The sequence below is a fragment of the Metopolophium dirhodum genome, chromosome 1 (assembly GCF_019925205.1).
Source record: "Metopolophium dirhodum isolate CAU chromosome 1, ASM1992520v1, whole genome shotgun sequence".
NCBI classification, from domain to species: domain Eukaryota; kingdom Metazoa; phylum Arthropoda; class Insecta; order Hemiptera; family Aphididae; genus Metopolophium; species Metopolophium dirhodum.
Window position 1 is genome coordinate 73,770,351 of NC_083560.1, and position 27,108 is coordinate 73,797,458.

At 29.8% G+C, this 27,108-nt stretch overlaps 1 protein-coding gene across 1 annotated transcript; it reads right to left on the minus strand.

Moving 5' to 3' along the window:
- Window positions 1-475: 475 nt before the first annotated feature.
- On the minus strand, window positions 476-23,406 carry LOC132934114 (laminin subunit beta-1). Its single transcript, XM_061000391.1, has 32 exons — window positions 23,167-23,406; window positions 22,206-22,333; window positions 13,671-13,792; window positions 13,460-13,590; window positions 13,213-13,381; window positions 12,949-13,077; window positions 10,956-11,114; window positions 10,609-10,840; window positions 10,330-10,518; window positions 9,604-9,783; window positions 8,018-8,234; window positions 7,730-7,841; window positions 7,503-7,664; window positions 7,148-7,277; window positions 6,923-7,050; window positions 6,264-6,459; window positions 6,041-6,184; window positions 5,678-5,909; window positions 5,450-5,613; window positions 5,167-5,391; window positions 4,883-5,076; window positions 4,726-4,822; window positions 4,461-4,652; window positions 4,209-4,389; window positions 3,951-4,132; window positions 3,591-3,826; window positions 3,308-3,490; window positions 3,056-3,244; window positions 2,826-2,989; window positions 2,605-2,746; window positions 2,179-2,512; window positions 476-949 (listed from the first exon to the last, which is right to left on the minus strand). Exons 2-32 carry the CDS (start codon window positions 22,270-22,272, stop codon window positions 810-812), a joined length of 5,322 nt encoding a protein of 1,773 aa, XP_060856374.1. The 5' UTR covers window positions 22,273-22,333; window positions 23,167-23,406; the 3' UTR covers window positions 476-809.
- Window positions 23,407-27,108: the final 3,702 nt, after the last annotated feature.

The following is a 27,108-nucleotide window of genomic DNA, read 5'->3' on the forward strand; positions in this document are numbered from 1 at the left end:
CTTTTACAAATCGCTTTTATATCGCTCAACCGTTGGTCAACACAAATCTCAAAGAAATTTTGAACTGATCATGCATTCGCTTTGCACACTATACCTACCTATGTGGAATTTTAAACATAATTTTGCCTCATATGTTGTGCACTTGTGTGTCTATTTTGTTGTTGCCTTTGGCTGGTCCTGAGTACAGAGCTACTGTGTAACACACCAATTTAGAGTTGATACATATTGTACTGTGTAATAAGAAACCAATTCGTCAAGTATGAATTAATGTATTATACGCAAACTTAAGTCTAAAATAGTGTAATAGTGTAGGTACTTGGATTTATACAGAAAACTGAATTTTAATATTTAAATTTTTGGATTATCATAGATAGTTAATATAGATAAATAACTTATAATTATTATTAATGATAAATTCAGAAAATAATATTGTGTTGATTACATAATTTCTTATTAAGACTTAACTCATAAAATGTATTCATGTTAATATAATATAATTATAAGCAATTACAATTACAATTACAATTTTAAAATTAGATACAATAAAACATTTACATCATACTCAGTTACAGTAAATACATTTTTTGTATATAAAATATTATTTTCTCAGTCAGAAACTAAGTAGTCTATATTTAAATGTAATGAACACAATTATGTTATAAATATCATAATATTATTAAATATAATACAGCGTGCAAAGAACATAAAATATAAGTAAAATAAATAAACACAATTTAAAAAATGAAAACTATTAAAATAAATTATATGACACTCAACAATTGAAATAAAGTATTACTGCAATCATTTTACTAATTGTTGCACGTCCGATAGTGATCAGACTGTGAACTGATTTGATCCAAATTTGCTGACATCATAATATACAAGTCATCTACGTCCTTAACAAGCTTTGAAATAGACTCCTCTTGATTAATAATTATTTGTTCTGCATCTAAAAAAATATAAATTTGCAAATACATAAACAAAAGTAATTTTTAATCTTTTTTAATATAAATTATAATATGTTCTGTTGATGGACATATACATTTTTATCAAATTTAAAATATTATTATGTTTGAAAGTACATATTATGTGGTTTTATAAAATGTATATGGTAAAAGGGACACCCAAATTAAACATAAAAATACATTAAAAATGTTTGTTGTATCGAACAATTATTTCATATTTTATACTTAAATCATTAAATATTTAAATCCAACTGAACAAATAATTCATATTAAATTATTTCTTGAGCGCATACAAAGGTGCTTCCGCTCATTCAAAAGCCACATACTCAATATCAACCACATATGGCCCTGTCTTACATGCATTACGCTTTGAAACTTTAGCAGCAGAAGAGTTGATGCCGATTTAAACTTTCTCCAGAGAAATATATTGATGTACCAACTGAACTATGCATTTATACTCTGTTTGTAGTCCCCTTAATGTACCTAACTATGATCTTAATCATTCTATGAACCAGTACATGCAGCTGGCAAATGAGGTGGCCATCTAAGCATAAGGTAGTTCATGGCCACCAACACTGCAACGACTGTTATTCTGTGTATTATCTGTTATTTATTTATGTTTTTGTCAGTGTATTGTTATGAATCAAAATTTTTGTTTTTATTGTATTATTTAAAATTACTAATTGTTATTCCTGCTGTCAAAATACCTTAATTTTAACAATGTAATCACAATGACTGAAATAGGGGGATAGGTTTTTACTTTATTTTACGTGTACAAAACAGAGAAGATTTTTTACCCTCTTAACAGATGATTTAATTATCAAAACCTATTATTTAATAATTATTAGTTTAAAAAGGTAATACATGTCAGTTGGGTGCTTAAAACAAAAATAACAATAGTAATAAGTAATAATAATAATAATTATAATAAGATTTTGAAAAAACTTGAAATATCGAATATTAGAAAAACATATATATTTCTATTAAAGAAAAAATAATTGAAAAATAATACATATTATTGTATAATTGACTGTGAAAGAGCAAGTTTAAAACCTAATTGAAACTTAAAAATAGTAATTATTTTCAATATAATGTTATTAACGTTACCATTGGTTATAAAGAGTATAATAGTAAGCAATGACGTTACTGACTTGTACTTAAAAGTGTATAACACCTTTTTTTTGTTAGTTTATTCATAACTCTATTTCCTTACCTCCTAGTTCTCTCAATTTTAAAGTAGTGTTGGCAGACAGTTGACTAGCTTTTTCTAATAAATTCTGTGAATTATATTTTGTGGTCTTTGCAATTTGTGCACGGGTATCTAACTTGTTACTAGCCTCACGATAAGAAGCTAATAGTTGCGATGCTTTCTTTTCAGTATCTTCTACTTCTTGTATCAATGTGCTAGCTTCTGACTTGACCTCATTGGCGTCTCTGACATTTTTTAAGAATCCGGTCTGTAGCGTTTTCAATTTACTTTCTATAACATTGATATCATCTAAGACTTTCTGAACATTTTCTTGGGTAACACCTGTTTCTGTTTTAACCTAAATAATACACAAAAGTTGTATAAATATCACAAGACAAAATTTGCAGAATATTAATGGTGACTAGGTATCTATGGAAGTAGGTTACTAACATTTGTTATGCTATTATTTGCATCCAAAATATTTTGGTTTGTTGTTAATATGCCATCATCGACATTCTTTTGTATACTTTGTGCTTCAGCTAAAGCTGTTTCAACGCGTTCGGCAACCTGAAGTATGTTTTTGGCAGCCATCCTAAATTAAACATAATATTATATTAATATTAATATTAAACATGCAATAAATAATTAATATCTTTGAAAATGTTAATTACTGTTTCTTTTCAGCATCTTCATTTAACGTTTTAGCTAATAACAAATCACCAGCAGTTTCACTGATAATTGTATCAATATTTTTTGGTAAGGATAACGTTTTATTTATGTCTTCTGAAAGTTGACGTAGTTGTTCGGGTTTTAAGTTAATATTTAATTTCAGAACCTATAATAAATATACAAATCATATTTTACACCTTTAGTCATTATATAATTAAAAATGATATATTACTTCTTCAACTTTCATTGCAACATCGGTAGATTGGACTCCTGAAGGATTCAAAAATTTATCATGCCTATCAATTAAATTGTAACTTTCATTTAGGATGCTCTGAGATTGTATTTTGGCCGTCTTTGACAACTCCGAGATGTTTTTAGCATTAGCCAACGCCAAATTTAATTCTTGATTTGCTTGGGATAACTGTATTCAATAAAAATGTTTTATAGTTCAATATAAATTAATAATAACATTTTGTTAACTTACACCTCTATACAACTCTTCGCCTTTGGCTTCTTTATCACGTATATGTTTTTGTGCTTCTTTAGCAAAGCTGTAAGCACGTTCTGCTTTAGTTGTTGCACCGGCTTCACATGATAAACCACCACAAAAACCACAACCTGCACCACCACAGAGCTTATCACAAGTTTCACCACCTTTATCGCAAATCTATTTTTAAAAAAATACATCATTAGACATATATTAAATAATATAATATATATAATTATATCGATGTTGGTTTTAAATAATTTATAGCATTGCATCATACCTGTTGGTTTAATTTAGGGATTTCTTGATTCAATTTGTTCATCTCCTCGTTTAATTTTTCCAATGTAAGTTCATTATCTTTAATACCTTGATTAAAAGAATTTACATTTCGACCAAAGAACATTTCAGTTCTTTTACACTGTTGTTCAGCATCAGATAGTAATTTATCTTGTATATTCTCTTCCATTTTCAAAGTTTTTGCTTTTTCATATGCTTCCTTGGTTAAATTTAAGGCCCCTTAAAAAAAATTTTTTTTATATAATATCTTAGTAGGTAGGTATTTAATTAGAATATGATTTGATTATTAACATAAGAAAATGTATTAAACGATATTAACTCTTAAATATTATGTTATTTTTACCTTCAACATTTCGTTCTTGAAGTTGTGTTGAATTATTTTTTAAACTTAGTGCAGTTTCTTTTAAGTTGACTGCTTTTGCTTTAAGGTTTCCCAATGTTAAATTAGCCAAAATAACTCTTTGCATAGTATTATCAATTGTTTTTGTAACAACATTCAGTTGATCCATAGTTGTGAGATTAACCCTGTATTCAATAATAAAACAAAATAAATTAAAAGTAGGTATAAAGTGTTATAAGTGTATTTGTGTATGATAAATACCTGAGTTGATCAATGACCTCATTTAATGTTTGAAGATCTGTTGAACTTTTTGTAGTTGTTTGCAATATATTTCTTATCTCAGATATTTTCTTTTCCATAGTTTCAAATTGGTTATTATAAGCACCTGTAGTTCCGGTAGCTTTTATTTCTGATGCTGATTTAAATACCTTCTCTGTTTGTTCTAATGTAACAAGTAAGTTAATTGTTGAAAATTATATCTTTAAGATTTTTATTTAATAAATTATATTTTACCACTAAGCTCTTTTTGTGTTTGATCCCAGTTTTCAAAACATTCTCCACACGGACTGCAATTAGGAGCTTTACCTAAATATCCTCTCGCACAAGAATCACATTTTTCCCCACCTATTCCTAACATACAATTACAGTGTCCAGTAGTTTGATTACACTGTTGTGTAGCTGATCCTTCAGGATTACATTCACAAGCTAAAATATTTCAAATTAACATTTCATTAGTATATAATATATTGCTCCAATAAATATTTATAAGAATACTCACCATAGCATTCATTGTTTGGATCACCCCAATAATTTGTTTGACATTGATTACATTGAGTTCCTCCAAAACCGGGTTTACATTTACATTGCCCGTCGAACTAAAATATAATAATTTTACAAAAAAAAAGGTAAGCATAATTGTATATAGTTTATTATACCTGGTTACATTGTTCAGAAACAGATCCGACTGGATCACAATTGCAGGGTTCACATCCATTTCCACTAGCAATTTTCCAATGATTAGGTTTACACTCATCACAAGACAACCCAATGACATTAGGTAAACAAGGGCATTGTCCAGTGGTAGAATTACACACTCTAGACTGTGATCCCAAAAAGTCACATGCACATTCTGAATATTAAATTTTAAAAATGGCATGAATATAAATCCTTTTTGTCTTCCAATATTATTACTAAGCGTAAATAGCTCTATTAACTGTACCTGTGCACATCTGATGGATGGCATCACCATAAAAACCGGTTCTACACACTTCACAATTGTCTCCTTCTGTGTTGAATAAGCATTGCATACATTTTCCACTGCGAGGATCACAGTTACCAGTCTTGGTTATGTCCACATTATTATTACAAGTACACTGATGGCATACGCCCCCAGGAACTTCCGGATTTCCGTAGTAGTTTTCATCACACATATTACATCTAGACCCTATGAAAAACAACAAACTGTCAAACAACAAAATAAAACATTGAGAGCCGAAATTTACCTTTGTACCCAATTTGACATTCACAGAAGACATCTTGTGTTTTTGAATCTAAAGCACATCGATGTGCATAGGAATGCCCAGATTCAACTGTTCCTGGACATGGGCATGGTCGACACGGAATGTCTATTCCCAAACGTGGGTCACCGTAATAACCTTCAATACACCTAAACATTTTCAAATAATAATATGGCATGAAAATAACTAAAATAAATTGTTTATAATACACACCTATCACAATTATTTCCTTCAGTAAAACCTTGACAGTTAAGACATACTCCAGTGCGAGAGTCACATCCGTCTGTGTGTCCATGACACATGCACCTCTGACAATTTGGATAGTTCCATGAGCCTGGTTCACATTGATCACACTCTCTTCCATAAGTTTGTGTTCTACACTTACATTGTCCAGTTGAAACATCACACAAATTGTCCAGAGCTCCAACACTGTTACAGTCACATGCTATATAAAATAAATAAACAATTCAAATACCTTATTAACAATAATTTAACACAATCAAGATATTATTATAAACTATTAGTTGAATTTCACATAGATTTAATCAGAAATTTAAATTCAACAGCAATATTCACCTTTGCACCCTTCTGGGCCGAATCCATAAGTACCAGGAGCACAACGATTACATTTCCTTCCATCTACATTTGGTTTGCAAGTACATTTTCCACCCAATGAATCACAAATGGCACTAGTTGAGCCCGTAGGATCACATTCACATGCTAAACACAGTATCAAATTTTAATCAAATGTCAAACAACAATATATGTTTTATAGATTTTGGTTAGTTATTCCACTTACAAAATGCTCCATCCAAATAATAAAAACCAACGCTATAATGATATTTTTGACAAACATCAGAATCAAGTAAATGATCTCTACGAATAGTGTAGAATGCTTCCTTGCACTTAAAACGTCTATATTCTTCAAGTCGTTGTTCATTAGCTGGTGATCCATGGAAAAATGGCATATTTTCCACATGTGGTATTAAAACAAGCTATAATTATAAAAATTAAATCTTTAAAGTTTCTATCTTGATAAAAAAAATCTGAAAATATAGTATGTATAGGTATATATTAATATATATTCAGAGTTGAGACAGAGGCTGACCAATTTGGTTTTATAGTGAAGACTTTAATTTTATTGATTCATTATTTTTTTTTAATTCATTCATTGTTTATTCAATTAATTATAGGTAAGTACATATTATAGTAGGAACTTAAGAACGTTTATTTCTTAATTATTACAATAGTTATTGCATTTGGAAAACTACCATTTTGATACCTAATGTATTATTTGAACGACTCTGTATGATTCATGCATAATAAATGAAACCCTTAGTTAAATAGTTAATGAAAATATCCTATTATACTAGGCCAAATATATTTTATACAAAAAACTCTATTGGAGCTGATGTTATGACATATTATATTTAATACATTTTTTTCTTATGTGCTTACCGAGTCGACTAGTATTGACGCGGATGGATTAATTGTTCTGTTGTTGTACCTTTGGAAATTAATTTTCACTTTGTACTCTTTCTTTGCTTCTAAACATACTGGTGGCGTAGCTATAGCATACCTAGAATCTGAAAACACAGGTTCATAATATATATAATATTATATTAGTAGGTACTCAATACATATTGTGTCGCTGCAAATGTTTATTTTAAGATACTACTTTACCTTGCGGTAATAAAATGCTTCTAATATCTCCAGCATTGTAATTCACTTCATATTCTGCACAGGTACTGTTAGGTTCAATGGGTTTCATTCTTTCCAATGTAATTCTGACATCGTCCCAATCATAAGGAATCTGTAGATTATAAAACGTTTAAATAACAATATACTTATTTAATCCATACAAAAATCAATGTTACAAATATAATTTATGTATGATGTTTATTGAATATTAAAATGGAACTATACATATCTATAATATAATACATCTAATCTATATTATACAGCTGCGTAGTTTATAGGTAACACCAATTTGGTTCACTTTAAGTATAGCCGATACAAATTGTAGAACAATACTCACTTGTGGTTCATATCTGAGGACGATTTCATAATTTGATGTAGCTGGTATATTCTTTAAATCAAAAACTAACTCAGCATCATCAAACACTTTCATAAACCCTGTACCAGTCCATGTATTATCCCGGCCATCTCTGTAGGGTTCTCGAATAAATACTTGACAATTCTGAAAATGACAACCGTTTTTGAATGCACCGAAGTGGAAAAATAATACAAGCGTGAAATACATACGTCTTGCCCGCAATTGGATAACTCAGCTTCGCTGACTAAAGTGTCAACGGGACCGACAAAGAAGTTTTGCTCCGGTACACTACACGTGCGTCCTGATAGATTGGGTCGACACCTAATTGATATACATACAATTAAAATTATAAAAACAACCAATACATGAATGATTCACGAAATCGGTACGTCATACGCATCAAAATGTAAGAGATTATATTAATATTAACTGTAAAAACTTAAATTGTATTTTATTTATTTTGAATTTTTATGACGTGAACGTAAATCACGACTTACAAGCATTGTCCCGTGAGAACGTCACACATGTTGTTGTACGCTCCACCGACGTCGCATTCGCACGGCTTACAGCCATCTTGACTGTCAGACAAACCCCAGAAGCCCGGAATGCATTGATTGCAATCTCTGCCAGCCACGTACCTCTTGCACGTACATTCTCCCGTCTCCTTGTTGCAACCCTGATTGTCCACGGTTCCTTGAGTGTTGCACGTGCACACTATTACAGTAATACGAGTTAGTTATTTTATTTTTTCATTAATTAACCCATGGCAACATAGGCCATTGGATGGTTTTTTAAATGTGGGGAGGGTACTGTAGGTTTGTAAACACGTGTGTTTTAGTTTGGCAGAATTTTCAAGTGGGCACCCGTAGGTATCTGCCATGCCCGGGTGGGGGATGGCGGCCTCTCTCTCCAGACACCGTGACTGCCCGAAGATAAGTGCCACCCGTGACCGAGATTCGAACCGGCGACGGTGCGCGACTTACAATCATAGTTTAAATCTAGGTTACGCTTAACCCACTGATTTTACCGGCCGAATTCCACGGTTTAACCTTAGTTTAACTATTGTAAAACGGGCCGCTCGGCCACTCCGTCCCCCGAGTTAGTTATTGAATGCAGGTAGATACATATTCATATTTTATACTAATTTATAGGCATCACCGCGTCAGACAGTATAAACAATAATTACAGCGAAATAAAATATATTATGACTCCTTTTGTGAGGCACTTTAGCTTATTGCCAGAACCACTTTACCAACAAACAATTATTATTACATTTTATCATTCATTACATTACCATTTTTTAAAATGATTTTTAATTAAAATCTAAACTGGTTCAAAGTTAAAACAAAAATTATCCACTGGATAGCCGAATATATTTTATTTTTATTGTTGACACCGATAGATGTCAGTGATAGTGGTCAGTGCCCAGTGGATTTTATTAGACCATCTGGGACGCTAAAATGTATTAACTGATATTATAATTGGTCAAGACCAACCCTATTAATTAACTACCTAAGTGGCAATTGTGGCTATGTTTTAATATTAATTCCATTGCCACAATGGCTGAACTACCATAAAAGTAAAAAAGCTAACTGAAATGTAAAAAAATTATCATAACAGTACCTATATTATGTTATAACAATAATAATAAATTATTAAAAAAAACTGAATAATCTTAGAAATATTCAATTATTATTTAGTAGACTTCCCCTTAAATGAGCTTAAAATAATTGTTATGTGGGATAAGCTGCCCCACCACTATTTGCCTCATGTACCTATGAATGTCACATAAATTTGTAAGATCTCGGGAGGTGAATATTTGTTAATAGGTAGGTATATAAATATGATTTAAGAAAAATCGAGATAAACATCCTCAAGTATAGGTAGGCACATATTATTAGATTTCAATGTCGTATACACCTGCCACCTACAGTACCTATCTGTACATGGTGTTATTCCGTTTTTCCAGTACAGGATTAAAAGATGGTCTTTGAAGTACTTAGAGAATTATAGGCAGGAGGACACATTTAATAGCCATTCGAAATTAAAAATAATAAACTTCTAACGCGACTGTTCTACATACCTTGACATCCATCTGGGTTTGACTCGCTGAAATTCCAAAATCCATTTTTGCACATGTCACACCTTCTGCCTTCGACATTGGGTTTGCAGTGACATCGACCAGACTCCAATCCGTTGATCATATCAGTCTTGGAATCACATATTCCGTCATCCAAAGAACCACCGGGATCACAATCGCACGCTGCGCAAGCCATACAATATTGTTATGGTATTGATTTATTTTCAAAACATAAAATGTCTTGTATTTTAAAAATATTCATAGTAAAACACTACTGTTCAATAATATTGTAAATATTTTATGAAAAAAAAACCAGTTCAGAAACGCGGATTTTCCTCGTCAATATTTGTAGAAACTCATAAGAAATTGTTTTCAAAATTAGCGTACCTACGTTAAAACTTAAAATCGTTTACAATTATGTAATATTTTAACAGTGTTTGGAAAGAACTCGCTCATCAATATGTTCGTCAACACGTCCATTGCTTTTACGTTCATATTTAGTGAACATCACTCATTTCTTATAAATAAAGTGTAAACGTGAACGTGTTACATATTTTTAAAGAAATAATTAATAATACAATTATCGGTACAAAGTAATTAATTTTTTAATAAATAATTTAATAAACGTGGACGTGTTCCCTTGAACAAATAATAAACGTGAATGTGAACAAGTTCAATTTTCCAGAACTTTCTAACCACCGTATTTAATCCCGACAATAGGTAACTCACGTAAACAGACATCGTGGTCGGTGAACGGTTTCGTGGGGTCTTGGTAGAAGTATTGCTTGCACTGTTCGCAGTTCCGGCCCATGGTGTTGTCCGTGCACCCATCGCACACTCCGCCACTTATCCGTCCGGTCAACTCGAACACGGCAGCATCGTGGTGACAGCTGGTCGCGTGATTGTTACAATTGCAACCTTAAAAAAAAACCAATACCACCGAGAATAGAATATTTTAATATTAAATTTTTTTTATCGCTAAGACTGTAAGCGAGACCAGCTGCTTACGTCTGCATGCGTTCGTCTGTCGGCCGATTGCCGGTTTCCACGGGAAGTCGTTGAAAAAGTCCTCGCAAGACTCGCAGTTGAGGCCCTTGGTGTTGTGGGTGCACTCGCACTGGCCGTATACCATGTCCGGTTTGCTGGTCGTGCCATCTTGTGGCAAGCACCTGGAAGCGTGCCCGTAACATGAACAACTACCCCGCACTACCATCTCTGTGATTGCGTAGTAGTATTTTTCCTATAACCACAAATCATAGTGTGGATCATCGACATCATATCTTATTATATACGGCAAGTGCGACCCATACATATTATTATTATATTTATAGCTATAAATTACATCATCTACTTACCAAAATCTCATCTCGGTTGTCCAACAAATCGTCCCCGAGCGTGTGAAGTTTGGTGAAATTAATCCTCAAGTTGGTCATCTTCAACAGGTTTTGTACCTCCGGTGAATATGGATCGTCATACATGTGATGTAGATTGGGAGGCAACACTCTCAAAATCACCTATGTAAAAATAGAAACAACAGACTCGTAAATTTAGTAACGTCACATCGAAAATGTAATCCGATAACGTACATAAAGAGTAAAATGAAGTGCACAACTATAATGAACAATGAAATAAAAATATTTTTGTGTGCCAATAAAATTTGCCTAAAATGTTCTATCCCAGATATATTCTTAATCCTTATATTAGCGCCGCATTCAGTAGCTCAATAGCACTATAAGGGAGCATTACAAAAATAGCCGTTGATGAATTGATTTATTTTGAATTAATTGAATGTCATAAATCTAATTTTTTTTGTTGAACTATACATTTTTATTCGTTAAATCTATAAAATATGCGTGAGTAAATGTTCAAAATAGAAAAATATGTGAATTTGTACAAAAATAACGAAATATGTTAGAATATGCAACAAAAATGTTTGTATTTGAAATATAAGTATTATGGATCGAATTTGTATGGAATCAGAATTGCAATATGCACTTTCAAAACAAATATGCAAATATCTAAAGTTCTGAGCCTTGCAGTAATGAATACCGATACAAATGTTTATGGGATACTGAAAGTAAATATAGTTATAATATTTCTTTTATTAATAATGCAGTTACCCACTATAACATTTTTGTTTAAACTATATAAATATATATATAATATATTCTGTAAATATTCTATATAATAACTTTTATTATAAATTATTATTAAATAATTAATATAATATTTAATATTACAGATTATTATTTTTTTTATATAAAATTAATGTTTAAAAAATTGAATATATTGAGAATCTGTGGCTTAGGAATAAAATTAATTTAATGCGACAGTAAAATTAATTAACTCATAAGTTACTAAATAACACAACAATAATGTAACTCGTTATTTTTATCTTGGTTAAAAGTAACTTAACTTTAACTTCAATTTTTAAAGTCGTTTTATTTCAGCCTTTGCTGAATGTATCAGCAGATAAACTTCATTATTCGATTTTAGAGTCGAAGATAAACTAATTATAAACTTCTATTCCACTTTTAAATCGATAAACGTTATAAAATTCAGGGCTTGCAAACGTTATAAGAACGTTATGATTATAACACTATATTTGACAAAAATCTATTGAAATTTGTTAACATAATTATAATGGAAATCAATAATCAAAAATTATTAAATATTTAAAAAATAGTTTAAATATTCTATGTATCATTAAACAAAACGTAATTTATAGAATATCATTAAACGAAAAATAACGCAAAACGTAATTTATAGAATATCGTTGAACGAAAAATAACCAGAAACGAAATATTTTAAAATCTATTTATTTAAAAGGTCTATTGGTTTCGTAGAAACATTTATTTCACGCAAACAATCTATATTATATTCCGTATTCTGGTCATGACCTACCCACATTAGTTTTTAGGTATTTTTAAATTTAATAAGTATTAACACTATTTTAAATAATGATAAACGCAAAACCTGTATAACGTTTTAGAAATAAATAACGATAAACGCAAAAGTTGAATAACGTTTAATTCTAAATAACGATAAACGCAAAAAATGTGTAACATTTTCATTGTAAATAACAAAAAACGGATTTTTTTTTTCAAATGCAGGCCCTGTTATAAATACATTAGATCTTGTCTTAAAATAAATACGTATGTATTCAGTATTTAGTACCTACCTACCTTAAAATACCAATTTATAGGCTTAAATAACTTAAATTAATTAATAACTATTTAATGAATATTTTTCCCGATCAATCGTCTTAAAAAGCTCCCATTTAGTAATTCTAAGTTATAACGTTAGAATAAAGAACAAATACGTATAAAAATATAATAAGTAACGTACTTCACCACTCGCAGAAGGAGGTACAGAAGAATATCTCTGGTCGCAAACGACTTCGGTCAAATTGCGTGGTGGTTCTTTTGGTATGTTCGGAAAAACGGAATCGCAATCGTACGCAAAATATCTATACACCTAAAATAAAAAAAAAATAAAAACTAATATTACACTCGTCAAGTATTATAATATCATACTAATCTGAGCAAACAATCTATGTATTATGATACATAATAGACATTTAAATATTATTTTCCGAAAGTTCTCACTTACCTGCCAAGTGTTTCCGAAATCGTAAGATCTCTCGACCAACATCACTGCCGGCCGAAACGTCTTAAACGTAATGATTAAATGAGTGAAATGAAATTCGGCCTCAAGGTCCAATTGAATAGTGACGTTTTCCACGCCATTTTCCGATTGCCACCATTGTGAAGTTACACCACTAAATGACGTAATAGATGCAAAAAAACAACTCTCAGAACGTACTTACAAAAAAGACATGAGTGAGCTAATTTTTTACCCAGATGCATGGACAATGTTTTCGATCCTGTGACTTAGCGAATACTTAGCATTTGGTTGAGACGGTTGTCTTGAATCGCACCAAAAACATTTTTTGCGATCCTCGAGATTGTTTACAATACAATATCTTTCCTAAAATATAATTTATTAAACGATAAACATTTTTTTTTTATTATTTATTTGTAATCAGGGTGAATATAACAGTTACGAACCCTTAGCTTCAATCCACAAGTCGAAGATGCTACTAGGTGGTTTTCCCGACCGATCAATAAATTTCCAGTAGCCGGGTAACATGAACTTTTGTCGCACGATGAATAATACGCTCCGACATTAACTAAAAACAATCGACAAACACGAAAATTAAAACCCAAAAGGTAAATAAAAATAGTTTTTAAAAAAATTTTATAGGTAAACCTGACTATAATCTTAGTTACCTAAGGAATTCATAAGTCATAAATCATAATATATTAATAGATTATCTTGACCAGTTATTATTTACTTATCGTTTTATTGATGTCAATAACGATTCAATAAGTTTCTTTGATTTTCCTTTTGTTAATACCTATTTTACAGTTTACAGACACGTAAAATTGGAACATGGATTATTCTGCCATAACATTTGGATGTACCAAGTCCAAAAGTCATCCAGCAGTTTCGTGTTTTAATTTTTGTAAACATGAACTTGGATTGCTCACGATAAATTATTTAATAGAACATAATATAAGCCAGTTTTTTTTTTAAATTTGGTACTCTTGGAGAACAATTTAATAATGCACAGAATGTTTTCAAGGTGGAAATCAGTTAATCTTGAACGATATGTATATTCTTTAAAAACGTAATTTTGGATACATAAGTATGTGCAGCCAAAATACATCCAAATATATCATAAAAATAGATCAAATACCTATATTATGTACAAAAACCAGCCCTAAAATTTTTTTGGTTATTTCCCTTTTGTGGGCGGGTATGTCTATATTATAGACTATATACAATGCCTGGACAATTATATAGAAAATCTTTTAACAATTATTAAAATTATTTTAAACCGTCCCGATTTTCCACATTACCCGTAAGACGTAAGTCGTAACATATGTATACTGGGTGATTTTTTAAGCGTGCTCACCCTATTTGTATTCTTAAATTATGTATACTACCATTATTCAAAATCTGATTTTTGGAATTTTTAAATATTTACATATTCTGAAGATCATATTTTTGAATACTTGATTTTTGTTCCACTGAAGAATGATCCTGTACTCCTGTGACAATATAATCTTCTGTTTTTTAACTAACCTTTCACATTGAGTTATTAAGCAGATATTTTTTTTTCTAGAATTTTGATGTATCTAGATCAAAATTTGATTAAGTAGTTTCGGGTTATATAACTTTGTGTGTTAAGGATAATATGATGTCTATATGGTGATGGGTTAAATAGATGCAGGGCTTCGATGATTTGAAAATATCCGTAATTACTATCAATATAAATAATTTGTAAAATCTAAAAATTATAAGTATAATAATTATTACATCTAGTATTACATATAGTTTATAATTTTGCAAACCATTTTTAAGGATTATTATCCTGCGCTTAGTATAAACATTTTAATAACTCTGAAACTATTCATTAGAATTTTGATGCATCTAAATCAACATTTAAAAAAAATCATCCACTAAATAATTCTCGTTTGAAAAATTGAAGTTTGTATCGGCACAGAATATTCCTCAAGTAGTAAGTATAAAAAATATTAGACTTTTTAAAATAATATATTGTTTGGGTACACTTTAAAATTTTTAAAAATCAGCATAATTGAATAAATTTACTATTAAAGGAAAAAAATGGGGTGAGCATGTTTAAAAAATCACCCTATATATATTATGTATAAATTGTATAATATATGTTTAAAATCTTCAGTCCTTACCTATTTTTATGAAATGAGTACTTTATAGTATATAATATAACCATATAAACTTACTAGTATAGTGGATACAAATATTTTTTTAAATGCGATGATTCATCATTGCAAAGCATATTTTAATAATAATATTTGTAGATACAACACTTTACACCATATTATTATGCTCATCTAATTTGAGCAAAACGAGACTAGTTAACCCCAACAACTGGTCTGAATATATTGTGTTCGGATTTTTTTAATATAAAAAACAATTCTAAAATACAAAACATCTAACGTGCGTATTATAATCGTTTTAATATTATTATTATACCGTCGAATTAATTATTTTAAATGACATATTTTGTTAGTTAGTTATTCACTATACAGACATAAATAAACATATAAAATAAATTATTTATACATTTACAAATACTACGGTATTAATTTATTATTTAATAGCCAATTATTGTTAATTGCACGCGTTTAGGGTTTGAAAGAATATGTTTATATGCATACATTAAACATTTTAGAAATACACCTGCAGACATTTAAAACAAACAAAAAGTTAATTTAGTGATTAGAAAATAATATGTAATGTAATAAAATATTTTCTAATCATTAAATTAGCTTATATATATTATATAATACCTTATATTGTTACGTGTGCAATAATGGTAAAGCATTCATTATTACAATATTACCCAATAAATTCAAAAACATATGGTCTCGTTATTATGTAAGTACTAGGTATTACATATTTTTAGAAATCTTTTCAAAAATCTTTAAGGTCAGAACCTATTTAATTTAATTTCTGTGATAACAACATTTTATTACAAAGTTGTATATTATAGCTTTTGTACCAAATTAGACTTATATCGAAATATATAATAAGATCATTTTTATCATAATCTATTAAATAGGGCAAATTCTCAAGTTGAATTAGTGCAAAACTCTTTTGATTTAATGTTGTTATAAGTTTCAACTAAATATGAAATAATTATTCTAAACATTTTATACTATTTTATTCTTTATTCTGATTTCTATAAGAGTGAGATTTATTTTAACATTTTATAAATGGAATAAAATATTTATAATTCAGGGCAGATAATTTAGTTTTTAAACATACTTACTTCTGCAACTGAATAGCGTTATAGGCTTATTGCTTGTTAAAAATACTTTTAAACTTTAATCAAAAGTATTTAAGTAATACTTCAAAACTTTTTATAAATATTTTTAATGCTATTCATAAATCATAATCATAATTATAAATAAAATAATTACTAGGTTCTTAATTATTATAGTAAAATTATTTGTTCGAAATGTTCATCCGTCATCCTATAATACGTATAGGTAACTAGTTTTATGGAATTACATTTGGTTCTTTCAGCAACAAAAATAACAAATTAATACGATAATTTTGAATTTTAATTTAAAATCATGATTCCTAAAATGATTATGAAAAAATTAAAATTAAAATTAAGGTATTTAATACAAATAAATATTAAATTCAAATAATATATTATATTATTAAACAAATCTGTATAGATAATAATTATTTCATTATAAAATAGCTAGTAGAATTATTTAAAATTATATTTGGTTAATATTAAAAGTATTTAGACACGCTTTACAAACTCTTGACCTACTTAACAACAATGCATTTTCGTGAAAAAATACTAGTAAATTTCTCTAAATTCATACCTTTCAATAATCCCCAGTGTATAGTTATAGCCTCAATATTTTAGTTTTTAAATAATAAATTAAGTTTGGATTGATATTGCGTTTCAAATGTAAAAATAGTCGTTTTTAAAATATGTGTTACGACTAACACACGCACTCATTATGTTACCCAGACACCCAGTGTAAACCTACCCATATGTTACCCACCCAAAATCATTAGACGTATAACAAAGTCTGTCAAGCTGACTTTTAAGAAATTAATATACGATCTCAAATATATATATACAATGACAGGCCGTGAAGTTAAGTGTCAATGACACGAAACCACCCTTGGGGTATAAAACACCGAACTATAGAAAAACAACGAACAATGAATGTCAATTTATTCATAAAAATATATTAATTGTTGGTTGAAATACCAAACTATACATCGTATAATTTTAATGATAGAGCAAATTAGGTAATAGGTGTGTATCTCAGTACCAATTTATCGATGTTGCTGGTTTATTTTAATTTGTTTTAATTTAATATACGTACCCACCTATACATTGTAACATAATTGATTACACAAAATATGAACTATAATACACAAGTTGGTAAGTACATTTTGTAATCAATGGTTATAATTATATCGTCCGATTAGGTATGCACCTTCAATAATTCAGTTTTACTAAATCCCATATTATGTGATCAATGAAAAATCACGTTTCATCGAAAGACGACTGAGGTTATCAAAATATTGTACAGGCTAACTGCCACGCACAGTCCAATGCCGTTTGGTATTATATAGTTGGGTGGTCGGCTGGCAAAACCTAATCAATTCGCGGAAGTCGGTGATGCGTTATCACCGAATTCAATATTATAGGCATAGGATGTACGTACAATACAATACACATGGCGTGTGCGTACATCAGGATGTGTTACGACTGTTTGAGGGATGTTAAAAAAAAGGTTTAATATTATAATATTATACAATAATAAAATGAGAAAAGACACAAAAGTAACTAACCTAGGTATCTATGCAAAGTTATCACTTTCACGTTCACATTCCTTATATTATGATATTTTTTTATCTAGTCGATTTACTTAATTTAAATAATTCCTATAATGACTCGTAGGGTTCGGAACTTGATACACAAAAAATTACTAAATATGTATGCACTTATGTGCTTAAAAAATGTACAAATATGCACTCATTTTCTTTTTTGCTGCCGACTTTCATCAACAGGTACAAAATATACTTTACTATAAAATATTTTTATATTTCATAATTTGTACTGATTATTTAATAATAAAAACGCAAAATTGTATGTCAATTAGGGATTTGAAAAACACGATGCAATAACACCTAGAGAAACTCTCAAAATAATAATTTATTGTTCTAGAGACGGTAGTGATTACCTATTACTGTTATGAAATTACATTTTCAGTAACACGATAATAATCATTTTATTTTAATCAAAACTGCTTAAACGAAATTACTTAATAAAATTAATTTCTATAAAGTAACGCGTTATTTTCATATTATTTAATAATACTAGGTTCGAGAATCAATTAAATTTATTCCAAAAAAAGTTTATGTAATGAAAAATTGTTTTTACTGCTTTGAACTATAGTAAGTATTTTAAAATTAAATTTATTTTTGTAATTTTCATTTCAGAATCATAAAACAGGCGCTAGAAAACTGTTTTTATTTTAATGGAGGAATGTGTATTGAATTGATATAACAATAATAAGAACGAATAATTGAAAATAAGAACGCTAAAAAATTCAAATACCTATGTAGAGTCAAATTAAATTTGAAAGTAAAAAATTAATGTAAGTAGGTACTATAAAAATCTATTCTACAAAAATTTTTAATTTCTTTAATAATATTAAGATTTAAAATACCTACTAAATTATTGATAAACTGGCTGAAACATTTATGTATAATATATAATAGTCAAGGAAGTCAAGGGTGTTAGTAAATTAGATATGTATATATGAATTTATAACATATTTGCAGATGTTATTTGATCGGTAATAATAAAATATAATATAAAACTATATTATCATTTATAATCGATGTAGGTACTAGGTAGGTCTTGTATTTTATAAACATCTTAAAAATAGTTAAGTAAATCTGATTAACAAAATATAAAGTCAAATTTTAGTCGATATTTTATTGATAATATTCTGTATTTAAGTACATTGTAATAAAAAAAAATATATAAAATAATATAGTTTAATTTTATATTTATTTTAATAATGATTCATCTCACAGAAAAATGTAATAATAAACTGATTGAATGATTAATAATGTTTTAGTACCCTTCATACCTATTATTTCTTTTAAATGTATCATATTATTATCGTTTTAAGTTTTAATTCAGAGCATTCGATTTAGGCACCAATAAGGCCATAAAAATAGATCGTAAAAAAATGTCATATAACAGTATAGTAATCCGATCACACATAATAGTATCGTTAAAAGTACTATAACACTGTATATCAACACTAGCGGATGGTCGGTATTTTGTTTGTAGTTCATTAAAAAAAATTTTTTTATTCAGATAAATCTTTTGGGTGTGTGTGTGAAAAGACAGAGAGAGACAGATACAGAGACAGAGACAGAGAGAGACAGTGACGGAGAGAGAGTGAGAGAGAAGAGAGAAATATAATGAATGAGATATACCGCTATGTGTTAAATACGCATGTAATAACCTATTGTATTGTTAATGTTTTACGCCGACCGGAAACTTCGTGATAACATTAAAAAATATAAATATTCAGATAATACATCCACACAGTATTCGTTTAAAGGAAATAGATCTATTTAATATCCATATTCATATATTATGTATATATATACAATCATGTATTATCAATATCGTTTGTCGTGTGAATGATAGATAATAATATAGTTTAGTATAGTTCACCATCTATACGTATGACTATATAAAACAGTTGCATATTTAATCGTATGAATATTACTAATTTGTACTACATTATTATATTATTAATACAATTAATATAATATCAAGTTATTCAACCGTCATAGATGTATAAATATTTTTTTATGGTTGTCTATAGAAAAAAAGGTATAAATGGTATAATACCGTTTAATTTATATTTTGTTACATAATGAGATAAAGTTCCGGTCGAGGTTTTCTGATGAATGGTGGTTATTACAATCAGGAACATACAGTGAGGTTAAAATATTTTTTATTGGTATATCTTGTATTAATTCAAGTAAAATACAAAAACAGTGAAAAATCATATTATTAGGTACATATGAAATTGAAAACATTGAAATCCTATTTTAATGATAGAAAAAATATGTATTAAATAACAAACTACAGTCTGAAAAGGATAAATTTCGTTTGATTTTATAAGACTGACAAACAAATATTATATTTTATGATGAATAAGACAAATAACATTTATAAATGGTTTAATACAGCTGACGTTAGTTATTAATAATATGTATTAGGTAGATAAAATCAGCGAAAATAGATCATACAAGTTATACCTATACTTATAGGTATACAGTTCTAATTTGCACGCAAAAGTCAATGTGCAGATAATACTTTATCAGTAGGTATTTGATTTCCATGCATAATAATATTATGTACTCTGATTGCTAAAATATTTATGATTTCAAATAATAATGTTGTATACGTCTTGTTCAGTATATTATGTATTATTTATTCATAAAATGTAATTTGATTAGATATATATTTTAAATATAAATTGTAGAGCTTGCAAACGTTAAGATTATAATGTTATATTTGACAAAAAAACGATTGAAATTTGTAAACGTAATTATAACGGAAAGCGATATTCAAAAATAATTAAATACCGCAAAACAAAACATAACGATTAACAAAATATATTATATATCATTAAACAAAACATAACGCAAAACGTAATTTATAGAATATCATTAAACGAAAAATAACGCAAAACGTAATTTATAGAATATCGTTGAACGAAAAATAACCAGAAACGAAATATTTTAAAATCTATTTATTTAAAAGGTCTATTGGTTTCGTAGAAACATTTATTTCATGCAAACAATCTAAGAATTGATTATATTATATTCCATATCAGGGCCATAACCTACCCGCATTAGTTATTATTTTCAAGTTTAATAGGTATTAACACTATTTTAATTAATGTTTAACGCAAAACTTGTACAACGTTTTAATTCTGAATAACAATAAACGCAAAAGTTGAATAACGTTTTAATTCTAAATAACGATAAACGTACAAATTGTGTAACGTTTTAATTGTTTTAATTGTAAATAACATAAAACGGAATATTTTTTCAAATGCACGCTCTGATAAATTGTATTTTGTTTAAGGAATTTTCAAAAGAATTGAAAAAAAAAATCGATGGGCGTAAACGTTATAAACGTTTTCTCGTGTACTAAGGGATATACAATTTGAATATAGTATTATTTTACAAGGCATGGTTTCAACTATTTTATTGGGTTGTAATACGTTATACCGTGCATTTGACTAGGTATTGGATTTAAAAATTAGAATAACTTTTAAAATGTTAAGTATCGTTTGTATAACTGTATAATGTAGGTATATGCACGTAGATGTACGAATATCTTATGTATAATATGTATGATAGTATGATAGGTGCAGTGACCGCGCAAAAATAAGGGATTTCAAATGGTACCTCTGTGGCAAATACTGGCTATGTATACAAATACATGCGATTGGATTAATTGTTCGTACTTCAATAGAAATTAACACCTCATATTATTGTTATACTCTATAGGTGTATATATGGTATTAAAAAAAACGCGATTATATTATGTCTATAGAAGTGTTCTGTATGAACATATTCATAACAATCGCAAACGATCAAACGACGTGTCCCCGCGCGAATACCGCAATATTCGATATCATACTTTCGTCTTGTTTTGGTATTATTCTGGTATGTACACTGATTAGAGTACGCCAGTAAGCAGCACGATAAATGCATTACTTTATATCCGGTATATTGAAGTCGCAGAGAAACCGGAAATATATGAGCGATCGTCTCTTATAATATATAATATTTAATAATATACGGGTATAGCCGACGACGACGAAGATGACGATGGCGATGATGATGATGATAATTATTGATAATAATTTTAAAAATATTATAATACTATTATTGTGGTGTCTTACCCGACGAGAAGAGCAACAGCAGGGCCGGGATGACGGTGCACGACGTCTTCGTCGCGTCGATCAGCATTTTTTCTCTTATTTTTTTTTCTCTCTTTAACGACTTACACGCACCGCAGTTGGCAAGTCATCTGAAACACACACACACACACACAATCACTTACAATCACATACACACACACACATGCGTGCGGCGCGCGCACACACACGCACACACACACACGCTGCACATGCACATGCACACGCACACAAGCCGATCTCGCGCTCGTAGATACCCAAATAGTTCGGACGAGGGACCGAGAAAATATTATGTGAAATGTGTGAGCCACATGTGCCGGGCACGACTGGCACACGTGTGCATCGGCCGATGGCCGTTCACACACGCGGGCCCTGTGGTTCGTATGGTATTAAGACTGTACGACTTATTATTATTATAATATTATGATTGTCGAGTATAATGTAAGTACCTACATGAAAATCTGTCAACATTTTTTTTTTTTTAATAACTCAATATTATTATTGTTTTTGCGTACTAATATATACCTACCACCCAGCATATAATAAAAAAGACGAGTAAGCCCCCCTTATACGCTAAACATATTGTTCTGTTCGTACTACATAGAATTATAATAATATGTAATGTGTATATGATGGTATCTATATACCTACTCGACTTTCCAAAAGCGAACTAGAAGATTTTAAATGGTTTTTAAAAAAGCCTCAACATTTGCAGTTCTGTTTAAAATATATTATGTCGCCTCAATTTAACAGCGACGCTTATGGAATATTAAATTATTTTTTCACGATCGACCGGTGTGCAGTGTGACTGTATATTATTATTATTATTATTATGGCAATATCCTCTATAGGAATTTAACAATATTCGTATGTATAGCGATATGATCTCTCGGCGAGAGTAAATAATAATACGGATCACGGCGATATCGATCTTAGCGACACTTACCTGCAGGTGCACGGGAAGATCGCGATCGTTCGTCGTCGTCGTCGTCAACAACGCATGTCCAACGAAGGATTGCGCGCGCGGCGTCCCGATTACGCGAATGATATTCGACCGCGGCGACGCGCAATATCGTGTACTGGCGCTGGTACTGATGCTGGTACTGGTGGCCTGCGTGTGCTGATGCTGCGAGTGCGCTGTCGATGCGGCGGCGTCGGCGGAGTGCGGACAGACTGCTAAAAATAAAACCGGTTGTGTCCGCCGGCGCGGTGGCTGCTTCTCCGGCGGCGGCGTCGGTGGGGGAGTGCGCCGCCGCATGCCACCGCGCGCGCGTGCGCGTGTGAGCGCGCCCGCGATAGCTCGCTCTCAGTCATAAGATGCTGCGGACGCCGCGGCGACGGCGCTCGTAAACCGACGTCATGTTTTTGGGGATGACGAACTCCGACGGAGACGCATGCTTTAATCCTACTACTTGCCGTGCACACACGTATCTACATGTGTTCGTTCGCTTTTGTACCCTTAACATAATAATAGTAATTTATGAACTCTGCGAGGCCAAATTTTCCTTTTTAAATTTTATATCAGAAGGCAAGATAAGAACTTCTTTGTGACGCATTATTTCGTCCGATAAGTGGAAGACCCCGACCCCTGACCTATGGGTTATAGTATAATATTGAGGAAAATATGGAATTGGTTTCCAAAAAAATTACTTATCGTATCATACGCGATACACAGCAGTTCAAATTTGTTTCCATATATTATATTATATGAATAAATTAGGTTCTGTGATTATATACCAAACATGGGGACAGTATTTACTTCTACTTCATAACGAACAACAATTCGTTATACGAATCGATCGACTAAAGACTTATTCAACATTTTATCCATGAAAAGTTTATTGTTGAAGAAATGTCAAAATTGAATGACTACCAAATGTCGAGTTTATAATTTGTAAAAAATGTTTGTTGTAAATGGTACCACATTATTTTTTTTTTATTTTAATTAACTTCGTCTTTTTTGATCATGCATGGTGATTATGGGTAAAAATATTATTTTAATTTATTTTATACCTAGCTATCTTGTTTAATATGAATTGTACAGTTCACTTTTATCGTGAACCTATATCTACGGTTTACGGACTGTAACCTCCCTAATTGAAAGTCGCACATTTCATTACCCATTATAATTGTTTTTAATTCAGTAAACAATATATTTTACTACATATTTATCGGTACATTAGGTTACTTAGGAGCGTAGTTAAATTATCTATTATCTATCTACGGCCGTGTTATGACTTTATGAGATTCAAATGTTCTGGATTTCACGATTCTCACGTTTTCCCAACACGATTACGTATGTAGGTTGAGTATTACTCGGCAGTAACGCGCTGTGTAATTTCAACCGTGAAAACATTCGTAAAACGAATGCGTACATCGAGATGAATATATGATACCTACCTATTCATAATCGACTAAGCACGAAGAAACGTTTAAGAATTGCTGCACGTTCATATATTATAAAAGTCATAAGGTTGATAAAATACCTATATACCATATACTATACCTAATACCTATATGCCATATACGCTTACCTATTTAACGTCTAGCAACGCTGTAGGTTTAGTAGTTTTCCTACACAGGATTAAACGCGTGGTGTTGTTTTAACTCCAATAAGAGCTTAGATTCAAATTAAGCGTGAAAAATATGATAATGTTAAAACAATCACCCAGTCGCAGTAAGCGAAAATTGACGTGTGAATGTGTTTGGTATTGAGAACAATCGGAGTTAACACAACTCCACATTTCTATGACGTGAGCATATCGTCAAAATATATTTTCGCGCGAAGGAACTCAATCGCAATAAATTCATATTTCATTGTATATATATGATGTATCCATACGTTATACCTAACGACCTAACTTCCTGATGTCCTATTAATTTCTTCCTGAGAGGCATTGGTTTATACTATAGTATCTTAAAATATATGAAACATTTAAAATTTAATTCCAAGTAGGAAACTGAATAACTCAAGACTCACCCGTAATTTGGCGATGTTATTGGAAAACATCTGGCGCCACTGGTCATTGAACATGGTAGGATACTAAGATGTTGGATTAGGACAAACATCAAATATAATTTATAAGTAGTTGATTCAATAATAAATAGTAAAAGTATAATATTAAGAAAATTCTGAAGAAAGTTTTAAATTTATCAACTAATAGATGGATCGGAACCGTCTTTATTTGTACATTATTTTATTAACATGTACGATGTACCTACCTACATAATTAATATAATGTTCATAAAATATCATATACTTATAAACTATTATAATATTAATATTATTAACTAATACATATACTTTATAGATATAGGCGTCCGCAGACCTCTGAGTCAGGTATATATGGCTAAATTCAATCTGATCACCCACCTGCAACCGTCATGGTCACACAAGAAAAAAATTACTGACATTTTCACTACAAACATTTAAGTGACCCTTTTGATGGTGATTGAAAAATGTAAACAATCTGTTTTCATTATTTCACACATACAAAATTCATCAACACTGATTTAAAATTTGAACCTGAAGTTTCGATTAAAATTATTGAATTTTTCAACAATCATACTAGAATTTTATCAACTATTATGAAATTTTAAGTATTTTTTTTGTATCCGTAGGTTTGCAGATATTAAATCATTTAAATTTAATACAAAAAAATACTTAAAATTTCATAATAATTAAAATTCTAGTATGATTATTGAAAAATTCAATAATTTTAATCGAAACTTTGACTCGTTGCCAATTAGTCAATGAGATATAGAGCTATGGTAAAAGGACCAAATCGACTTAAAAAAATTCGGTCTATCCGAATTTGGTATTCAAAACACCAGTTGCCGTTTAAAAAAAATCCAAGTTGTATTGCGCATGCGCACACGAAAAGATCTAAAAATGTAAAAATCATCAAGAAATGTGTATTTATGTATTCTCTATCCCCTCCCGAAAACCGCATATTAATCCGATGTCACTGGACAAAATTATTTAGTGTTACCTTTAAAAGGAAAGGAATCACACTTTATAATCTAATAAAACAATTCAAAAACGTTCAAAATATAATATTGACAATTGTCAATTAACATTAATATTTATTTATTATTATAAATTATTCGTGGGAAATCGACTTTAGGGCTATTAGTTTATGAGATATAAATATTTAAAGTTTTGATTAGTAGAATAGTGGACATATGAAATTAAAACTTTATGTTCACATAAAAAAATTAAAAAAAATTAAAAATGTATAATATTTAATATCATTTTTTAATAACAAAGTTGTTTTGTAAACGACTTGAAACTAAGTAAAAAAATATTTTCAAAAACAATTACATTTTTTGAAATAATGAGTGTTCAGTTTTAAATGAATCGCCCTGTATAGTGACTCGGGTATAAACACAAATGTTTAAAAACTAAAAGGGCTATACATACTTTTAGTCATATCTTCATAAGGTACCAACCCGTTCAGGTATATAAAAATCTCAGGTGAGGCTAAAACCCAATCAGCCCTGCCCGTGCGCAATGTCGTCAAAATTTGAACTTCAAATTTCTATCAGTAAGATACCTATGAGGAACCTTGTAAATATTACATTTTCAAACCTGAGCGATAAAAAATTACAAATTTTAAAAATGTTGAACTAGGTATTATAGGTACAAAATAGATTAAAAATGTCCATGGTCTTGACGAATTTTGTCAAAATTTGAATTTAAAATGATTATAAAAATTAAAACCAATAATCTATGCCTATCTATACATTTTTAATATTTTTAAAATTCTATAAAAATTGTGTGGGAATTTTTATTAACATTTTTGACGAAGACTAAACATTTTTATTAACTTAATTTAAAAAACACTTTCAGATTTCTTATCAATTGCTCAAATGACTCCAAATATTT